Source organism: Gopherus flavomarginatus, chromosome 3 (genome assembly GCF_025201925.1).
Source record: "Gopherus flavomarginatus isolate rGopFla2 chromosome 3, rGopFla2.mat.asm, whole genome shotgun sequence".
Classification (NCBI taxonomy): domain Eukaryota; kingdom Metazoa; phylum Chordata; order Testudines; family Testudinidae; genus Gopherus; species Gopherus flavomarginatus.
Genome location: NC_066619.1, coordinates 187,036,555 through 187,058,198, shown reverse-complemented (window position 1 = coordinate 187,058,198; position 21,644 = coordinate 187,036,555). Strand labels below are relative to the sequence as shown.

Below are 21,644 nucleotides of genomic sequence, written 5' to 3'. Positions count from 1 at the left end.
TGTCTTGTGGTGTTTGTCTCGTGGCCAAAATTGTTGTGTTTAATATTTTTATAGGATAGTCTAGTTAAAATTGAATAGAAGGGTTAAATGCAGATACTTGTTTTATTCAACTTTGGAATACAAGGTGTTTGGATAAATCAGGAGAATGTGATACACTAAAGTCTAATGCATTTGCTTAAGTAAGAAAAAGAAGCTTCATTGGCCAAATTGTTAATTAAAGAAATTGTTGTTATAATTTGCATGCCAACGGTCTTTGAAAGCAAAGACATGAACAGTTAACCCACTCCCCATATTGTACATGGGATCTTTCTGGCTACCTCAAATTTCTAGCCAGAGGGCTGGGGATGGTGGAAGGCTATTGGACTAGAGGTTGAATTGAATGAACTCCTCAAAGTGGGTGTGCTTGTTCTAGCTCGTTGCTCCAAAGTTCTGTAATAAGGTTATTTTAGTAAAAGAGTATGTGTGACATATATTAAATAATAAGACTAATGTACTGTATAATGGCAATGTTTACGTGTTCGTTGTTGGGAAAAGGTGTATAAGTGAAGAGTGAAAGTTTCCTTTGCAGGTTAAAGGAAGCCAAAAAGGGAGAAGAAAAAAAAAAAAGAACAGAATGAGTTAACTGAACAGAAAAAAGTAGCTAGGAGACTGTAGATAAGACACTGTCTCCATTCAAGGACACTGCTCACAGCTAAGACTTGGCTAATAACCAAGGAAAGGGGGGTGGGGCTTGAATGTGCCCAAGCAACTATGAGATCTGCAAAACACTGCCAGGCACTAATGAAATGTGTTAAGATTCTTTTCTCACGGGTAAAGAAGCGCTACCCAAAGACCGAATCAGCCCTTGCCTTCCCGGATGCCCTTCAACTAGCCCTGGCAGGCTTTGTGGGCTCCCTGTCCTATCATATTCAGAAAGATCCTCGCCTACATGCCATTTGTCACATTCCCACTGTATTTTGTAATTTTTGCCAGCAAACCCCCATAATTGATGCGCTTACAGTATTCACTGATGGCTGCCCAACCCGTGGTGTTGTTTCTTGGTGTACTGCCACGCAATGGCACTCGTGGTTTACCATTCCTCAAACAAGCCCTCAACGGGCAGAACTTGCTGCCCTTTGTTTAGCCTTTTCTTCATACTACTGTTAATACCTATTCTGGTTACCTTTGGGTCACACCTCACAAAGGTAAACGTGTTCGACACGTTATTAACCATTTTGTCCGCTGTTTTTCTGTTATGGGCATCCCAGCCAAGCTGACAACAGATAATGGGCCAGCTTATTGCTCTCAACAAATTGCTGCCTTCTGCTCCCGTTGGGGCGTTGTGCACACCTTTGGCATCCCCTATAATTCACAGGGCCAAGCTATCGTTGAGCGCACGAATCGTACCCTCAAAACAGCTCTCCTCCAACACAAAACAAAAGGGGGAATCCCGCCCACGCTGCCCGACAAGGAGGTGTGGTTAGCACATGTTCTTTATACAATCAATCATTTAAATCTTGTTTTTGATGGTGCCCATTATATCTCCCGTTTACAGAAACACTTTAGGTGCAAGGAAGAACTCCCCACCCCTAAAGTAACGTATAGACAACTCCCTGGAACCACGTGGAGTGCCCCAGTCCCCTTGATTACCTGGGGGCGGGGGTACGCAGCCGTTAACATACCTAAGGGGCCTGTGTGGGTCCCAGCCCGTTACATCCGTCCGTGGAAAGAGGACCCCACAGGCGGCCCACAGCATGGCGTGGCACCAGGGTCTTAACAATCCCATTCCTGATTTCAATCAGTTATTAACAACAACAGTTACGCTGTCTCAAGAACGGCGCCGCAGTACTCCCAATGCACCAGTGACGTGGGTACAAACAAAGTCCCTCCCACAGCAAGCTGAGCGTCTGCTGGAACAGCAAGAAAAGGAGAAAACCCCAGAGAATTTGTTAACTGCCTTTATTGCTTGCCTAAATGCTAATTCTTGTGTGATGTTATGTATAATGCCTTGGCCACCTCCTTGGTTGGCATACTTGGCTTAATAATTAGTAATAGTAAAAATCTTAATTGGTTAGCTTGCTCAGCGGTTAAAGCTCTTAATGCCACGTCTATTGCAGTGGCATTGCTTAATGAGGAGCAAACAGAGCTGCGCCATGGAATTTTGCAAAATAGAGCTGCTATTGATTATCTTCTTTTGCTACATGACTATGGCTGTGAAAAAATTAATGATATGTGTTGTTTTAATATTTCTGATCATTCCCATGCTATTAATAATCAAATAGCTGTAATTAAAAATCTTACTGCTCAAATTCGAATTCACAATGACCCATTCTCCTCCTGGTGGGACTGGCTATCTAGCTGGCTACCAGGATGGGGTTGGTTACATCAGGTAATAACCTATGGAGGACTTTGCCTTTTGTTCCTTATACTCACCTGCTGTGGCGTTCAGTGTATTCCCTCCTTAATTTCATTGTGCACCCAAGGGTGCCCTTGGGCAGGAAAAAAACCTGCCCTTCCCTTCTAAAAAGTAAAGGGGGAGATGTAGGGATTGATCCTGGCTGGCAAACCACCAGATAGTTAATCCCTGCAACCCCCCGTTACCCCCCCCGATCTTAAGACCAGGCAAGTACAGCACTACATGCCTGAGTAGAATGAAAAACATAGCACGTCACGCTTGCAAGCAGCGGGTGAGAAGCAGGGAGATAAGGAAGATCCTCCGCCAGTAAGAAACAAGTAAACAAGGCTGTGATTTATGCTGATTCATGCTGACAATGTAACTAGAAAGAATAAAAGGGCTGCCACGCCGGCTGACGGGGCGCCTTCCTGAGCAAACAAGCTGTCTGTGTCTGGTTCCTTCCCGCACATGTGGATTCCCCTTTTGATCCGGGGCCCCTCTGCCCCAGACCCTCTCCCTTCTGGGGCCTTGATCCTTACCACCCCCTCCTTCGGGGAAGTTTCAGACCCAGCCTGATCTTCCAGCCTCTCCCTCCTTCTCTGGGGCAGTGCCTTTTTAAATGCCCCTTGGTGTGGCAGTGGAAGCACCTCCTGTGCCTTCCCTTTGCCATGTCCCTCCCACAGTTTATTGCAGGCTTAGCTCTTCCTTCAGGGCTAGCCTCAGCCCTGCAAATCCCCTAACGGTACTCTTTCCTTATTTGCCCAGGCTTCTTACAGGCCCAACATGTTCAGGAACCCCCTGTTGACCTCACAGGGGGTGTTTTCTGGGTGGGGCCTCCTTGCTCCATCCAAGTAGGGACACTCTCTCTTGTAGCATCCCGGTCACCTATAGGCGAAACAGTTTTTAGGCCCCCGCACTGGCCTCCAGTCCTAGGTGCCTGACCCTTGATGAAGTCCATGTGCCCTCTCCCACAGCAGTTGAAGCAGCTCCACTTGCTGCTTAGCGAGACGAGCCACACAGGCTTTCCAATAGAAGCCCACCATTTTCTCTGCCTTCAAGTCCTCCATTCTCAGATCTGGGCAACAGTCCCACAGTCCTTGCCCTGCCCCTTGTATCAGGGGAGGGGCACATGTGTCCACATTCTCCACCACTTGTGGTAGGGTGAAGACTTACTGGCACAGGGCCTCCTGCTGTTCATCTCAGGAATTAGCTCTTTCCAGCCCAGAGCATCCTCTGCAGGCCAGTGGCTCACATGCTTCTGCCCACCCCCGTCCCTTCTAGACCCCCGTGCCCTTTTCTCAGGGATTCTGCCCACTACAGTACCCCCTCTCTCTGAGTCTCCTCTTCCCAGGGAACTCCCAACCCCCTATCCCCACCTTGCCTCAGTGGCTACTCTCAGTCATTGTCTATCCCCTGCTTTCCAGGGCAGACTGCAGTCTATAAACCATTGTTGGCAAGGGGGGTTGGACCAGCGGCGTCTGCCTATATCTGGGCTGCCCCTCTGCAGCCCTAGTACCCTCTTGTGGGCCTTTAGCTTGGTCTGCAGCCTGGGGCTTTGCTAAGCTGGAGCTCCCCAGCTCCTTCTGCCCTTCTCAGCTTCCCAGGCAGCCAGGTCCTTCTGTCTCTGAAAGCTAGAGAAAGAATGTGTGTCTAGTCTCTGGCCCTCAGCCCTCTTATAGGACCAACTGTGGCCTGACTGGGGCATGGCCCCAGCTGTGGCTGCTTCCCTCAATCAGCCTAACTTTGCCCCGCCACAGCCCTCTTCAGGGCTGGAGCAGGGTGACTACTCCACTGCAACCCTACTGGATATAAAATTGTTCTTTTGTGAAAGGTGTTGTGCTGAAGGGTTGCCATGTTGTCAGAAGTTCAGACAAATATATTGAATAGCAAAAGTCCCAGCACAGATCCATGAGGGGACCCCACCATTTACTTCTGTCCACTGTGAAAAATGACCATTTATTCCTACCCTCTGTTTCCTATTTTTTAACCAGTAATTGATCCATGAAAGCACCTTACTTCTTATTCCAGGACTGCTTACTTTGCTTAAGAACCTTTGGTAAGGGACCTTATCCAAGGCTTTCTGAAAGTGCTCATATACTACAGCCACTGGCTCACCTTTGTCCACATGCTTGTTGACACTCTCAGAGAATTTTAATAGATTGGTGAGGCATGATTTCCCTTTACAAAGACCATCGTGACTCCTTCCCAACAGATATGTTTGATTGGTTTATCTTTCTCATATAGTGAGGACTGACATCTGAATTTATCTTTGTTGCTTGACTTTTGTTTTAAATTAGTGTTGAAAGCATGAAGTGCCTTGGATAAGTGCCTTTTTACTTTTTTTGTACATCCAAATAAGTAAATAAAATAGATGACTATGCCACAAATTTTCAAGTTTCAGCATAAAAAAAGAGTACTTCTTAAAACTGTTGCTTTTCTCTTTTAGAAATGAGAAGAGCCATACAAAATTTTAGCAGATTGTAAGATTTGATTCTTGAAGTCTGAGATCTGAGTCTGCACATGACCTGTGAACCTTTTCAATATATATTTTAGGAAATGACTTTACCTTGGGTTTAGTCTTAGTAAAGACTTCTGGCAAAGTCCTTTACCTTGCAATCTTCATAGTAAGGAGGGGTCCACCGTTCTTATATTTGCATGTGTATGTAATATGTTACTACAGCAGGATTTCAACAGAAACTCAGCTTTGTGTGAGATTATCACTATGACGATCTGGTTTATTTGATTTTGCCATTTCCAATCATTCACATGAGCAGTTTCTCTTCTTATTACTATGACAGTTCTTATTTCATCATCCCTGGATCAGTTTTCTTTGCCTGCAGCTCCACTGGGAAGAACTGGTTGTATGTTGTAATTCACAGCTATGGCATCATTTTACATATATTCTACTGTTTAAAATTCCGATGGTATTTGGAACATGCCATATGTAACTATATTGCATCAAAAGCAAATCAACTCTGTCTGATTCACCTGAGCGTAGGTTTCTGAAAGGAAAAGATAGAGGCAAAGTGCAGTAGAAAAGTGATGTGCTTGTGGCGACATTTGTCTGGGAGGCAACCATGTTTTCCCAAAGATATTGCTGCAATGATCACAGAAAGTAGAATAGTGCTAGTTTACTTAGAAGGAACTGGAGTTTTCTGAATATATTATCTCTACAAATCCCCGCTTTTGGTCACATTCTGCATCATGTACATTCAAAACCACAAAAATTCATAAAGCTTATTACTAGAGCAGACATAATTTTACATATGTTTCCTTTCCTTTTAAAGAAAAAGTGGAATTCAGTGCAAAAAGTGATCTTGTTAATGCAGTGTTATAGATGGGTGAGATTAATCCCTACCGAGGCAGAAAGGTGCAATATAAAAGGATTTATAGTATTTCCAATTGACAAACTGAAGTCAATGGGATTATCCATCATCTTAAAGTCAGGCATGTACAGAAGTGCTTTATGGCACCAGGCTATACAGTCAGACATTAATTATAATGCCATGTACAGTCATACACAATAAAACCATGTGCAAAAGGGAGTTACACTTGAAGAGTATCAGACAGGTAGCCGTGTTAGTCTGGATCTGTAAAAGCAGCAAAGAGTCCTGTAGCACCTTATAGACTAACAGATGTATTGGAGCATGAGCTTTCATGGGCAAATACTGCATGCATTCGGCGAAGTGGGTATTCACGCACGAAATCTCATGCTCCAATACGTCTGTTAGTCTATAAGGTGCCACAGAACTCTTTGCTACTTTTACGCTTGAAGAAATAATTATAACTTTCAATTTCTAGATTTCTTTGCATTCAAATTGTAAATCATAATATTGTATGAACATATTTTGCATTGACTCAGTTGTAGTCTGATGCTGCTGTTTGCTGCTGCTAAAGAAAGCCTAACAACTACATGGACAAAATTCTTTTCACGAGCTTCAAAATAAACACTTTTGCCCAGATCATCTTCTGAGGATTCACATGTAAAGAGGTCATCTGGGTGGGACTTCTTCCTTTTCACATGGAAGAGGAGACTTCCCATTCCCTCCCGGCCCTTCACAGAGACTCTTACTCAGGAGCTCTAGGGACTTCTGGGGTGTGAGGGACTGGAGCAAGGGAGGAGGTGCTCTCCACAGCAAGCTTCTCTTCATTCTATGCTCAGATTTCCATGTGGAAGTCACAGTCAGATTACCTATGAGATCAACCCCCTTCTCATTAGTCCTACATGAAACTTCAATTGAGCAGCAATTGGATCTAGATCAGAGATTATTTAAAAAAAACTAAACAGTAAAAAAGATCCAACCTTTCCTGGTGTTTTTCTAAAAGTTAATGGGCTCAATTCATCCTCACCATCTCACAGATGTAATTTGCATTCCCCTGCACCACTGGAGAAACTTACTTAGAAGAGAAGGGCAGATTTAAGGGCAACACTGCCCTTCACCAAGGGAGGGAAGATTTCAATTCTTTCAGAAGCTGTACAGCAAGATGCTGTAGTTTGCCCAGGAGAATTAACAGACACATCTCCTGTATGTCTCTCCACAACCCATCCCAGACAGTTCTGCCCCCTTTGTGAGCTGTGCTAGCCAGCTTTGACACCCGGGAGAGTATCAGATGTAGGGCTATTTGCACTCTTGCAAACCTACTCCTCCCTTGGCATTCTTTCCTTCATTGGAGGTCTACAAGCAGAACCAGGGAGGCAACAAAGCTCATTAATGTAGCATTTAATCTCAGTAATTATTCTTTGATGACAGAGGGGCATCCTGAAATATCTATATTTCATAGGTGATTATCTTTTTTGTGTATCATGCATGTTTTATTTCTCATTACAAAAACTGAAAGTTCAGTATTTTAAACAAAAGAGCACAATATGCACAATGATTTTGGAGAAAACAAATAACTCTTCAGTTTTTATTACAGCATTAACAGCACAATAGTGAACTACTAACATGTCATCCAAATGATGAGACATATCATTATATGTTATACAGGCAAAATAGATTCTTATCCATTATTTTAGTCAGATGATGAACTCTTTGAAATATCCAAATTGAAAAGTTCCTTAATTTTGTCATAAAGCACCAGCACTAATGCACCTCCAGTTCCACGAAGGACATTGGAGAAGGCTCCCCGAAAGAAAGCTTTAAGTCCCTCCTGTTTGTATATTTTGAAAAAGCAGTCAATAGTTCCTTTATATTGACGTTCAGCTTCTCCACTCTGAATGCAAATAATAAAAACAAAACATTCATGCAATACAGTGAGGAAAATGTATATGCTCAGTACACTGCAAATGTGTTTTTTTCTTCCCTTGCTAGTAATGAATGTTTAAGTATGATAGTTTGGGAACACCTTTTCCTCAGTTTGCATCCTGTCAAATGTGAGAACTTGAATTACTAAATACTTCTTTGATTTAATGCTCATTTAGCTAGTTCTCAACAGCTACATTTAGAAAGGCTGCAATCTTTCTTGTGATGCTTCATTTCAGGTTTAGTAGGCAAGTGGATAGCTTAGGCGTTAAATGAGGTCACTCCTATCCTAAGGGTGCCTTGAACCACTCTGATGCTATCAAAACTTCTGCATCACATTTTTTTTTCTCCTTTAGTGCCACTGATTTATTGTATAGCAAGAAGATCTCAATTCTCTATTAATTAACAGAGTTCATTCAGTGTATATATATTTACACAAAATTCCTTTAAAAGAGTGTTAAGGTTCTGACTTACACAAAAACCCAGAACCACAGGGCAGATGACGAGGAGTGGAATCCTGGTCCTGTGGCTCTGGCTGTCAAAGGGTGGAGGATTGAGTCAATACATGCCCATTCTCCAACCCTACAAAAATCCCTGTACACAAACTCAATATGATCAGGCTCTCATGAGCTTCATGCAGTGAGGGCATTGGTGGTGGAGGCAGAAAACAACTGATACAGTATCCCCTGAAAAACCACAGGGATTTACTGGCCTAAGGGATAGACCCTGTAGAGGGACAGACCTGGAAAAGTGTAATCTAAACATGACTCATGCAGTACAGCTTGCTTCTCTTCATATAGGTGCCGTAACATATGAAAGTGACGCACAAAGGAAGACTTGTTAAATGTTTCCAGAGGCCCCAGTGCCACCTTCATTGGGGCTAGTTACAAGTGCTTACAGCTGAAGGAAAAAGCCTCTGAGCAGAGAGAGATCACATAAATTTGTCCTACTGCTTGTCCACCTGTAAGTAGTGACATGCATAACTCTCCCTGTATCTTCTCTAAGTGTCATCATAACAGAAAATCATAGAAGTTTACTGATCAAGAAAGCATACCATGCAGATGTTGTGCTTCTCCATCTGATGGGAAAGTTAATATAAGATGTGGACTGGCTGCTGTTGTAGACTTGTATATTGCAATATGCAATATAATAGATGTAGCAGGAGGTATAATAGAGTAGCAAACACTGTTGAACTATTTGTACAGGATCTGAATCTACTGCAATACATTCAAAGGATATTGTCGTTGAGGTAAGAATTCTTCTAATTTTTAATAAAAGAGCTAACTCGCATTGGAAGCAGTAATAGTACTGTCCCCTAGTTACTCCAGGAAGTTGCCTTCAGAGCAAAATTTATTATTAGCTGAAGAAACATAAAGTGTTGTATCAAATGCTTGGCATCAAATTCTGCATGCATGTTGTTGAAATCCCTCTGAAATCATCCATAGCAGCAAATCATCCATAGCAGCAACTGTACTTGTAGCTGTATCTGCAGAACCACATTAACTTTTTCTAAAAAAGAACAACCACCACCACCACCGACGGACACCATAAGTAGAATATCTTCTAGTCCTATAGTTTTATGCACCAGCAAGTGCATAGATTCTTCCTAATTACATTACTTGATCTCTTTCTGTTTCTTCTGTGTCAGTAAAATCACTGAATGATTCTTCTGCTGGTCCTCTGTGGCAGTGCGCATTTCCTTGTGGGTGGAATTACCATTCCTACCATCATACTCATCATTTTTTAAACTACCTACATTATCTTGAATATTTCTACAGCTGCTAAAAACCACTTAGCCCCTACCTTTTGCCCTAATGGTAGGAGTTACTGAATTACAACCAATAACTGTCATTCTTGGTGAGAACAACCTCAATAAGCACAAGTACATATTAGCAAAGACAGCATAAATATTAAGCTCGTACGCCAATCAGGCATCAGGATTCAAAGACATGGCAAGCATGTGACAGTTCAAAAGGGAGAGGTTAGCATTGATGTGGGATGCTATCTACTCCACACCTCAGGACTTTCTGGTGACTGAGGGCTAGATTTTCAGAGATGCAGAGAAGTTATTAGTAGGGTGTTCTGAAGTGCCCAAGCAGGTTAGGTGCCTAACTCCCATTGATTTTTGATGCATCAAAAGTTTTCTTTGATTCTATGAGAAGAGTAAGTACTCTTTAAATGAAATTTATGGAAACCTTTTTGGAACTGTCATCTTCTGTTCTAATACCAGATGGTCAAAGCTTCCCCAAAGATCTAGGGAAGGAGTTCCTGGTTTGTCAGGAGCATATTTAAGGTTTTTACTTTTTGGTTGAGGATTATTCCTAATAGTAAGAATTTGTTCTCTGAAGCATCCTTAAGAATTTACTTTAATGTCTTAAAACACCTGGGCTCCAAGGAGGAAAGAGAACCAAGTTTACTAGAAAAACTTTAAGCATGGTCTGCACCAAACTATCTCAAATTATAATATATTTTGCTTGGGTAATCACAAGTACTTTGAAGGAATCAATCACTACATCTCAGGTAAATTAAGTCAGTAAAAGGGAGTAGTCAAACTTTTTCTTCAGTTTTCTGTGAGCTGTCTCATTGACTGCAGCTGATAAGAGATTTTTTACCTCAGATGAAGAGTGCGATAAAGTCATGTAATAGTGACATACCAGATTCTTTTAATCCAACATGATTTTCAAAAAATAATAGCAAATTATATTGCTTACCTGCATCATCATGCGTCTTCTGACAGTGTCAAAGGGATAAGACAGTATCCCAGAGAATGTAGTCACAGCTTGGGCAATGAGAAAGGACAAAATGAATGGTGTTTGTTTTGGATTTGGCAATAGCCCCTATAAAGAGAAAACCAACAGATGATTATGTCATTTCTGATCATCTAAAGTTAATGTCAAAATCAGTACGTGCAAAGTGTCATTTTTCCTAGCTTTCTTTTGTAATTACTGGAGAAAGATTATTTGAAATTTTATACCTCCTTTGTAATTAAAAAAAGAAATATACTTTTGAGTATTTAAAATTAAAGACAAAGAAAAAAATTAACATTTTTATTAATTCCTGATGAATACTTAAAATATCTGATAAGCATGTGCTTTTATCCACAAGAGTTACCTTAATGGTGTCATAACATCCAAAATAGGAAGCTCGGTACACAATGATTCCTTGTACTGAAACACCAAACCCCTGGTAGAGGCCAACAAGTCCGTCTGACCTTGCAATTTTAATAATACAGTCACCCAGGCCCTTGAACTGTCGCTCAGCAAGACCTAATATAAAAGAAGTTTTCTATTAAACAACATGCGTATTGTGTCTTTGTCAGCACTGCTTTAAAAGAATAAAATTTGCATCATTTTGGGCCAAAAGACATTGCTATACAGGAGAATCTACACACAGTAGAAGAACAGAGTGCTGATAGGAGAAGGAAAAAGTACTCTTCCTCTGCTGATATGCATCACTATCTAGAAAATGGCACAATAATATCTTCAAAGTTATCCAAACTTCCCAATCATTAATTAAAGGTAGCTGATTCTAACTGTTTCGTCCACAAATTCAATATTTGATCAGGGCACACAGGAGAATGAAACACACCCAGGGATAGATTTAAAGCAGAAGGCAATAACTTTATTACATTTTAAATTTAATGGGATGAGGGCTACTCCTCCTCTCCAAAAAAATCAGACATTGACTTGTGTACTGTGCAGTGTTAAATGGTCTTCATGCCAAATAGTCAATATTCAAGGTTGGCCCTTTTCAGGCTAACCCTAGGATTCAACCTACTCTGAATCCTCTTGCCCTTTCCCTGCTGGTGGCTGTTGCCCTGTGAAGTATATGCCATTAGAGTCAGATGATTACAATTAAAAATAAGATCCTACAATTGTTGGCATTTATATCTGGCAAAATCTAGTGGAGTAGCTTAATGTAAATGTGAAAAATTAAGCTAAATATATGAAAAAATGTAAGAATTATGCTCTGTAGTTGTCTCCAAAGATTTCCTTCTCCACACACTTTCTTTCTCTCATTTTTAATAAAGATCATACAACCCTTAAATATATTTTTATGACTTTTTAACTGTTTGGGGCATTTTTCTAAGTAACGGAAAGAACTCTAATGCACATAGCTGAGTATTGATTTGGTTGTAATATAAGGATATATATAAATAATCTGAAACACATCTAGGGAAAAATTAGAAGCATAATTTAAGAGACTTCACTACCTTTCCCAATGTCAGCAGCTAATCGAGTTCGTGCAAAGTCTAGTGGATATACTACACACAAAGATGTTGCTCCAGCCGCTCCACCAGAAGCTAGGTTTGCAAAAAACCATTTCCAGAACTGAAATACAAAAATTACTGCATACAGTTATGAAAATATAGAATTACAACCCCATCATACTGATCTCCCCTACGGTTATTTAACGAATTAACGAAAATTATTAGGGCTGTCAATTAATTGCATAACTCAAAAAAAAGAATCATGATTAATTGCACTTATAACAATAGAATACCAATTGAAATTTATTAAATATTTTTGGATTTTTTTCTACATTTTCAATATTGATTTCAATTACAACACAGAATACAAAGTGCACAATGCTCACTTTATATTATTATTTTTGATTACAAATATATGCACTGTAAAAATGAAAAACAAAAGAAATAGTATTTTTTCAGTTCACCTTTGCAAGTACTGAAGTGCAATCTCTTTATTGTGAAAGTGTAACTTGCAAATGCAGATCTTGTTTGGTTACATAAGTGCACTCAAAAACAAAACAGTGTAAAACTTTAGAGCCTAGAAATCCACTCAGTCCTACTTCTTATTCTGCCAGTTGCTAAGACCAATAAGTTTGTTTACATTACAGGAGATACTGCTGTCTGCTTATTTACAATGTCACCTGAAAGTGAAAACAGGCATTTGCATGGCATTTTTTTTTTGCAGCCGGTGTTGCAAGGTATTTACATGCCAGATATGCTAAACATTCATATGCCCCTTCCATGCTTCAGCCACCATTCCAGAGGACATGCTTCCATGCTGATGAGGCTCATTAAAATAATAATGCATCAATTAAATTTGTGACTGTACTCCTTGGGGGGAGAATTGTATGTCACCTTCTCTGTTTTACCCACATTCTGCATATATTTCATCCTCTAGCAGTCTCGGATGATGACCCCTCACATGTTGTTTGATTTAAGAACACTTTCACAGCAGATCTGACCAAATGCAAAGAAAGTACTGACCTGAGATTTCTAAAAATAGCTACAGCACTTGACCCAAGGTTTAAGAATCTGAAGTGCCATTCAAAATCTGAGAGGGATGAGGTGTAAAGCATGCTTTTAGAAGTCTTAAAGGAGCAACACTCTGATTCGGAAACTATGGAACCTAAACCACCAAAAAAGAAAATGAATCTTCTGCTGGTGGCATTTGACTCAGATGATGAAAATAAACATGCGTCAATCCGCACTGCTTTGGATCATTAAGAAACAGAACCATCATCAGCATGGAAGCATGTCCTCTAGAATGGTGGTTGAAGCATGAAGGGACATATGAATCTTCAGCGCATCTGGCATATAATAATCTTGCAACCCCAGCTACAACAATGCCATGCGAACACCTGTTCTCACTTTCAGAGTGACATTGTAAACAAGAAGCAGGCAGCATTATCTTCTGCAAATTGTAATCAACCTTGTTTGTCTGAGTGATTGGCTGACCAAGAAGTAGGACTGAGTGGACTTGTAGATTCTATAGTTTTACATTGTTTTATTTTTGAATGCAGTTTTTTTGTACATAATTGTACATTTGTAAGTTCAACTTTCATGAAAGAGATTGCACTACAGTACTTGTATGAGGTGAATTGAAAAATATATATTTTTTGTTTTTTACAGGGTAAATATTTATAATTAAAAATAAATATAAAGTTAGCACTGTACATTTTGTATTTGTATTGCAATTGAAATTAATATATTTGAAAATGCAGTAAACATCCAAAAATATTTAAAATAAATCATATTCTATTGTTGTTTAACAGCATGATTAATTGTGATTAATTTTTTTAGTTGCGCAATTAATCATGATTAATTTTTTTAATTGCTGGAGAGCCCTAAAAATTATCTAAAGAATCAGATAATGTTACAAATTAACATATAATAAATGTTCATGCAAGGCTCAGAGAGTATGTGTAGTAGTATTTCATCCGTATCAATTTGACAAGATTCTCTTTCTGTCCTAAGATTCACTACAAAACATTTGTCAGGTCTTCCCCTGCTCTATTTTTAAATTATAAAGAGCTTTTGTAATTCTCAAGAGCAAGCAAAAAACACTTTATAATACATTAGAATATGGTTCTAGTCAATGATTTTTCAAACCCACATTACTGCTGGCCTGTTGGGACTTTTTGATGATGTTACAACTGTGAACCAAACAGAAAAAAAATCCCTGTCTCATGGACCAAAGCCAATGGATTTACATCAATGATGGATTTGGCTCAGAGTGTTTAAGAGGTGCAAGGAAAAAGCTAACAGGAGGGGAACAGATTAAAACATTTTGCGTCAGATTCCCAGCTGGTGAAATTGGCTTAATTCCATTGATTTCTATGGAGCCACAGCTAACTATCTAGCACTTTAATTCCCACAACCTCTTTTATTGCTTTTAATTGATATATACATATTTTAGCAGGTTTTAGCTAGCAAGGGAACTATAGCTTGTAACCTCATTCCTCTTTAGATTTTCCCATAACACAAAACATATACAAGGGCATCCCAATGGACTGAGCTTCAAAAAAAGAACAAACTGATTGTTTAAAAATGTCCTAATTTTTAGAGAATTGTATCCTGAGCATTGTTTCATTTATAGAACATTTGTAAAATTTGAGTCCCAAAAACATGCAAATGCATCCCAGCTGGGTACATTTCTATGAGAAGGAAAAGAGATTTAAAGATCTGTGAATTCAATACCAAGAATAGCCCATTTTTTCCATTGTAAAAAGGTGAACTTGAAAAGTGATATTGCTTAAATATATATTTATTTTGAACAGAAGGGACCAGATTAAGAATTAGCATGCAATACAAAGAGACGAATCAGAGAATAGTGAATGTCAGAGTTCTTTTGGGTCAGTACCAACAGGAAAGCCTGAAGCAGGAATTGTTGCTGGCACTGAAGAAAAAGCTTCCAGGAAGAAGAACAGGAGCACTTGTGGCACCTTAGACACTAACAAATTTATTTGAGCATAAGGTTTCGTGGGCTACAGCTCACTTCATCAGATGCATGCAGTGGAAAATACAGTAGGAAGATATATATATATATATATATATATATATATAATGGGTGTTACCATACACACTCTAACTAGAGTGATCAGTTAAGGTGAGCTATTACCAGCAGGAGAGAAAAAAACTTTTTGTAGTGGTAATCAAAATGGTCCATTTGCAGCAGTTGACAAGAAGTTGTGAGGAACAGTAGTAGCGGGGGGAAATAAACATGGGGAAATAGTTTTGAGGATACAGACTAAGGGCTGCGCTCTGAAACCTTCCAGGAGAGAAGCAGAGAACACCATATTTTTTTGAAATTACAGAAACCCACCACAGAAATCCTAAAAAGATAATGTAAGACAGATATAGATAAGGGAATGCTTGAGCTATCTATTTTCACATGAAACAAATTAGATAACTAATTTCTTGTCAAACATTTTTATTTAATCAAATCAGCATTCTCCATTGGAAACTTTTCAACTTGCACTAGCCCATACCAAAACAGATTTACTTATTAAAGTGATCAAATCTGCTAGAGCACATTCACCTGTTTGTCTTTATCCAGTCCGGACATGAAAATCTGTTTGTATTTGTCCTTAAAAGCAAAGTTTAGAGCCTGTGTTGGAAAATATCGGATAACATTTGCCAAATTGCCACGCCAGAAGCTCAAAAATCCTGTAGGAGAAAACAGATTATTAAATTACATTTACAATGTTTGTATTATATTACCCTGAACAGTTTATATTACATTACTGTTGTTTCTAATTTATGATGAGTTGTAAAAGTGGCCAAAAAAATTCCTATGGCACTGGAAATCTGAATTTTTTTCTAACACTAACCAACAGATGTCTGTATTAGTACCCAACAATGAGAAATCTCAACTCTTGAGACCACAAGAGAAATGACAGTAACTCTCAGAAATGGTGAAGGTTCCTAACTTCCTTACCTCTTAAATAAAATTTGTGATACATGTTTTTAATGTATGTGAAAAAATCTCCTAACTCTTCACTGGGATATAATAGCAATCATGTTCTTTATCTCATTTAAGTGTGGCTGCACGTGTATTTTAATCACTACAGAAGGAGCTCAGGCTCTCTATACATAGAATGATGAAATGTTTATGAAACATAGTGGGAACTCAGCATGTACAATGACCTTTTATCATTAGATTCCTGTATACATTAAAAAAATATCCCTTTGGACAACATTATTAAGTTGTTAAGGAGACAGGCGAGTGTGTCAACTTACAGCACTATCAAGGTGCAAATCCCATCTGTATGTGTGGAATTCTATTTGATATGTGGAGAAGTTTGCATGGAGTCCATTTGTACAATGAGTGTCTCTAACCAGTGCTGTTAGTTTTCTCAGGGCAATGTTGCCAAAATGACTCCCCCAATATCAAGATAGTGTCCAGCAGAATGAAGCCACAATATTCACTGAGGCTTTTGGAAGCTACTGTAATACAAATAAAATAATGATAACAACAGCAATAACCTTCTAGATAAGAAGGCATATAAATAACCTACTGGTGGGTTTTTGTGGTAGCAGGATCACTTTGGGTGAGCTTCCTAACCAAAACTCCTATAACACCAAAATCTTTTCCGGAAAGGCTGTCAGTCGAGCCCATCCCATAGCAAGAATATACATGTGCACTTTAGCTACCTAATTGATGGGCACAAAGTCAACTGACTTACTTAAGGCTGATGAATGGGAAGCTGTCTCTGGTAAGGGAGGGACATAACCCTCCATTTCTGCAGCATTTAAGCCATAACTGTAAGTTTCTAACCTTCCAATTGTGAACTAAATGTCATTATTGTCTTGCTGACAACCTGGATTACTCCCGACTGTAGCAGTTCCACAGAACACTTTAGGGTGGAATGGGACAAGCCATCATATTGCCAGCTTCAAGCATTCAAAAATCATGAGTCAGGCCCCAAAACTTCATGAGATTGGCTTAAAAATCATGAGAAAGAGGCAGGGAGAGGGGAAAGACTCCCCACTGCTTGTCCCTCTCAGCTGCCACCTTTCCACTGCCATCAGTGGCCCACAGCTCCCAAAGAGGCCCCAAGCAGGTGTGAAGCAGAGTGAATGTAATGTCTGGAAACTGGGCTGTTAGTGAAGACAGCTTGTATCTGAGTGTAATGATTTTAATACACTGTAATTCATGATAATGTAACTATATAGTTCATTACTATTTTAATGATGATGTGAAGATACCAATGATAGACACATATTCAATAAGTAGAATATGAAAAGTGCATAAATATGCTGAAAATTGCCAGTTGGTGGGAGCTGAGTCCCCCCAAACACACATACATCTGGACCTTAAGGCAGGAGGGGGCAGAAAGGAGTGAGTGGGAAGCCCTCAGGGAAGGGGACCTAGGGAAAGGGGGCAAAGTGGGAGCAGGACGTGGTGGGGTGGAATCGGGCCAGAGCCCTGGGGGAGAGGGCAGAGCCGGGATGGGGCACCCACTGGCAAAACCAAAAGTCAGCACTTATGATGGGATAGGGAAGAGAAGGGTATAGGGGATGTGGGGGCCCAGCATGTGGATCCCCTTGGCAGCAGCTTGGGCTTCCCTGCTAAGCAGGCCCATCAAGCCCTCACCCTGACAAGCCCCACCTCCCCTGCATCTGTACCACCCTGATGAGCCCCCTCAGACACCCTCTCCACTGAGCCCCAGCCAACTACCCCTCCCCCCAAGCTCCAATCACTTTCACTTGGTCCCCCATGTAGAATCCCATTGCCCCTGCACCTGGAACTTCCCTGTGCATCCAGATCCCCCACTGAGCTGCCTGCACTCAGACTGCCCCACACAGAACCCTCTTACCCCCATCGGGATCCCCGCACACTAAGTCCCTCTGGATCCTGCTGCCAAGCTGAGCCTCCCTGCCCACATCTGGTGTGCTTGGTGCAAAAGGGACAGGGCCGCAGGGTGTTTCTGTGGCAGGCATGGCCCATGTGCTGTGTCAGGTCAGGTTCAGCCTCACTGCCCCAGGGGGGTGGAGGAGGCTGCAGGATATTCTCCCACCTCAGTGGCATCTGCTCCCCACTGCCATGGTGGAGCTTCCACATTTATTTACTGTAAAAAAAAATTGAAGAATTTTAAAATATTATGCACAGAATTTGATGCAGAATTCCCTCAGGAATATGGGGTGCAGGACAGCTGTGATGGTGGGACTGTGAAGGGAGTGCTGAACAGTAGGGGATCTGTGGGTGGGGAGCTGGGCAAAAGTGTGCAGGGTGCTGTGCAGTTGTGGTGGGAGGTCAGCAGGGGGTGTCTCTGGGCACGGGGTGCTGGGCATAGGGTTCTGTGGGGGAGTCTCTGGGTGAAGGGTAACCCATAAATATGTGAACACACACTTTTGCCAGTACAGCATGTGAAGATGTGTCTGTAGATTAAACAAAGTGTCACTTCTGATTTTTCTATTATTTTTTGATTTATAAAATACACTCAATTAAAACTGCTGAGCGTATGTACATAATTTTGTATACAACAGTGTTTCCTCAGAAAAATGCAATAGTAGTAATCAATTGAAAAAGGACAGTCAGTGAGGGAATCCTCAACTTCATTCCAGCAAGAAAAACAGAAGTCAAAGTAGGACATGGTGAACTGAGGCCTGCTGGAAAAGGAAGTGCGTGCGGGGGGCAACAAGATGTGGGTGGGTTTGGTGAAGAGGTGCTTGGAGTGAAGGGACTGGTGGTGAAGTGGGTGAGGTGGACCCTGGAGCAGCAGGGAAAGACTGTCAGTGCTCTCTTCTGACCTTGTATTGTGGCTGCTGCCTGCTCCTCTCCTGCTGGCCAGTAAGGGAGCAGAGGAAGAGAAGGCAGCCTGCACACCAGGCATCAGATTATCATCTAGTGTCAGGAGGCTGAGCTACCGGGAACCCCTGCCAAACATCTTCAACTACACCTCTACCTCAATATAACGTGACCCGATATAACACGAATTCGGATATAACGCAGTAAAGCAGTGCTCTGGGCGGGTGGGGCTGCGCGCTCCGGCCGATCAAAGCAAGTTTGATGTAACGTGGTTTCACCTATAATGCGGTAAGATTTTTTGGCTCCCAATGACAGCGTTATATCGAGGTAGAGGTGTATGCTGGAAATGCCAGTAGAAATAATTGCATGAGATGAGTGATAAATGAAGGAGTGTAATGAGAGATGCATGACTCCTGGAAACTCTAGATTTGGAAGAGGGTGTGGATAGAACAAGATTGTGTGTGGGGAATATATGTGGTGCTCCATGTAGATGCACACAAAGTAGAGCGTTATGAGGACAGGGGGAGAGGGGGGTTTACATATCCTGCTTGTTGGGGATGCGTACGAAGCAGGGGGAAGGGGTTGCCAGGGGTCCATACCCTACTCCTTGAAGATGCGCATGAAGCAGGGGACAGGGGGCACTGGGGGTCCATACCCTGCTCCTATGGGATGCGCACGAAGCAGGGGACAGGGGTTGCCAGGGGTCCGTACCCTGCTCCTTGGGGATGCGCATGAAGCGGGGGCAGGGGGTGCCGGGGGTCCGTACCCTGCTCTTTGGGGATGCACATGAAGGGGGGGCAGGGGATGCTGGTGGTCCATACCCTGCTCCTTGGGGATGCGCATGAAGCGGGGGACAGGGGGTGCCAGGGGTCCATACCCTGCTCCTTGGGGATGCACATGAAGCGGGGTCAGGGGGTGCCAGGGGTCCATACCCTGCTCCTTGGGGATGCGCATGAAGCAGGGGACAGGGGGTGCCGGGGGTCCATACCCTGCTCTTTGGGGATGCGCACGAAGCAAGGGACAGGGGGTGCTGGGGGTCCGTACCCTGCTCCTTGGGGATGCGCACGAAGCGGGGGACAGGGGGTGCCGGGGGTCCGTACCCTGCTCCTTGGGGATGCGCACGAAGCGGGGGCAGGGGGTGCCGGGGGTCCGTACCCTGCTCTTTGGGGATGCGCACGAAGCGGGGGCAGGGGGTGCCGGGGGTCCGTACCCTGCTCCCTGGGGATGCGCACGAAGCGGGGGACAGGGGGTGCCGGGGGTCCGTACCCTGCTCCCTGGGGATGCGCACGAAGCGGGGGACAGGGGGTGCCGGGGGTCCGTACCCTGCTCCCTGGGGATGCGCACGAAGCGGGGGACAGGGGGTGCCGGGGGTCCGTACCCTGCTCCCTGGGGATGCGCACGAAGCGGGGGACAGGGGGTGCCGGGGGTCCGTACCCTGCTCCCTGGGGATGCGCACGAAGCGGGGGTCAGGGGGTGCCAGGGGTCCATACCCTGCTCCTTGGGGATGCGCATGAAGCAGGGGACAGGGGGTGCCGGGGGTCCATACCCTGCTCTTTGGGGATGCGCACGAAGCAAGGGACAGGGGGTGCTGGGGGTCCATACCCTGCTCCTTGGGGATGCGCACGAAGCAGGGGACGCGCACGAAGCAGGAGACAGGGGGTGCCGGGGGTCCATATCCTGCTCCTATGGGATGCGCACGAAGCAGGGGACAGGGGTTGCCGGGGGTCCGTACCCTGCTCCTTGGGGATGCGCACGAAGCGGGGGACAGGGGGTGCCGGGGGTCCGTACCCTGCTCCTTGGGGATGCGCACGAAGCGGGGGCAGGGGGTGCCGGGGGTCCGTACCCTGCTCTTTGGGGATGCGCACGAAGCGGGGGCAGGGGGTGCCGGGGGTCCGTACCCTGCTCCCTGGGGATGCGCACGAAGCGGGGGACAGGGGGTGCCGGGGGTCCGTACCCTGCTCCCTGGGGATGCGCACGAAGCGGGGGACAGGGGGTGCCGGGGGTCCGTACCCTGCTCCCTGGGGATGCGCACGAAGCGGGGGACAGGGGGTGCCGGGGGTCCGTACCCTGCTCCCTGGGGATGCGCACGAAGCGGGGGACAGGGGGTGCCGGGGGTCCGTACCCTGCTCCTTGGGGATGCGCACGAAGCGGGGGACAGGGGGTGCCGGGGGTCCGTACCCTGCTCCTTGGGGATGCGCACGAAGCGGGGGACAGGGGGTGCCGGGGGTCCGTACCCTGCTCCTTGGGGATGCGCACGAAGCGGGGGACAGGGGGTGCTGGGGGTCCGTACCCTGCTCCTTGGGGATGCGCACGAAGCGGGGGACAGGGGGTGCTGGGGGTCCGTACCCTGCTCCTTGGGGATGCGCACGAAGCGGGGGACAGGGGGTGCTGGGGGTCCGTACCCTGCTCCTTGGGGATGCGCACGAAGCGGGGGACAGGGGGTGCCGGGGGTCCATACCCTGCTCCTTGGGGATGCGCACGAAGCGGGGGACAGGGGGTGCTGGGGGTCCGTACCCTGCTCCTTGGGGATGCGCATGAAGCAGTCTATCATGCCCTTGTACTGCTGGTCAGCACGGATCTGCTTGGATGAGGCCTGCACCTGCAGCAGCAGCTTCACCCGCTCAATGGGTGCAACCGTGGTCTTGGAGACGGCAGCCGCGACGCCCCCAGCCATCAGGTCGGCCCCGAAGGAGATGGGGTCGAAGAGCTGCTGGTTCTCCGAGGCCTGCATGGCATGGAGAGGAGAAGGGCAGCGGCACTGGCTGGGATGGGGCAGGAGCTCCAGGCAGCAGGCTCCTCCCAGCAGGCCAAGGCCAACTGCCACTGCTCAGAACCCGCCCTTGCAGGTCACATGAGCTAACACACTGCAGCCAGCTGCCTAGGGGCATAAAAGGAGCCAAGGAGAGGGGCTAGAGCTAGATGGCTGGGCCTGAGACCTGGAAGCTGGAAGTGAGGAACTGGAGTTGGGTTGGCCGCAGCCTAGAGCTAGGCAACAAGGACTGACTGAGGAACCAGGACTGGGGAGCT

At 44.1% G+C, this 21,644-nt stretch overlaps 2 protein-coding genes across 4 annotated transcripts in view; both read right to left on the bottom strand.

Annotated features, from left to right (window-relative positions):
* HSPA4L (heat shock protein family A (Hsp70) member 4 like) overlaps positions 1 to 21,644 on the bottom strand; it is a 653,707-nt gene that overhangs the window by 74,511 nt on the left and 557,552 nt on the right. The gene's annotated exons all lie outside the window — the stretch shown is intronic.
* Positions 7,388 to 21,348, bottom strand: SLC25A31 (solute carrier family 25 member 31). The gene is made up of 6 exons (XM_050946618.1): positions 21,132 to 21,348; positions 15,405 to 15,532; positions 11,831 to 11,948; positions 10,729 to 10,883; positions 10,329 to 10,454; positions 7,388 to 7,588 (listed from the first exon to the last, which is right to left on the bottom strand). The coding sequence occupies exons 1-6, from the start codon at positions 21,346 to 21,348 to the stop codon at positions 7,388 to 7,390; spliced, it is 945 nt and encodes a 314-aa protein (XP_050802575.1).

Coding starts and splice junctions, on each gene's coding strand:
- SLC25A31 (XM_050946618.1), bottom strand. CDS start 21,348: ATGCAGGCCTCGGAGAACCAGCAGCTCTTCGACCCCATCTCCTTCGGG. Junction 11,949..15,404: donor GACTGGATAAAGACAAACAG/GTGAATGTGCTC, acceptor TTTGTATTTCAG/TTCTGGAAATGGTTTTTTGC. Junction 10,884..11,830: donor AGCTGCTGACATTGGGAAAG/GTAGTGAAGTCT, acceptor CTTTTATATTAG/GTCTTGCTGAGCGACAGTTC.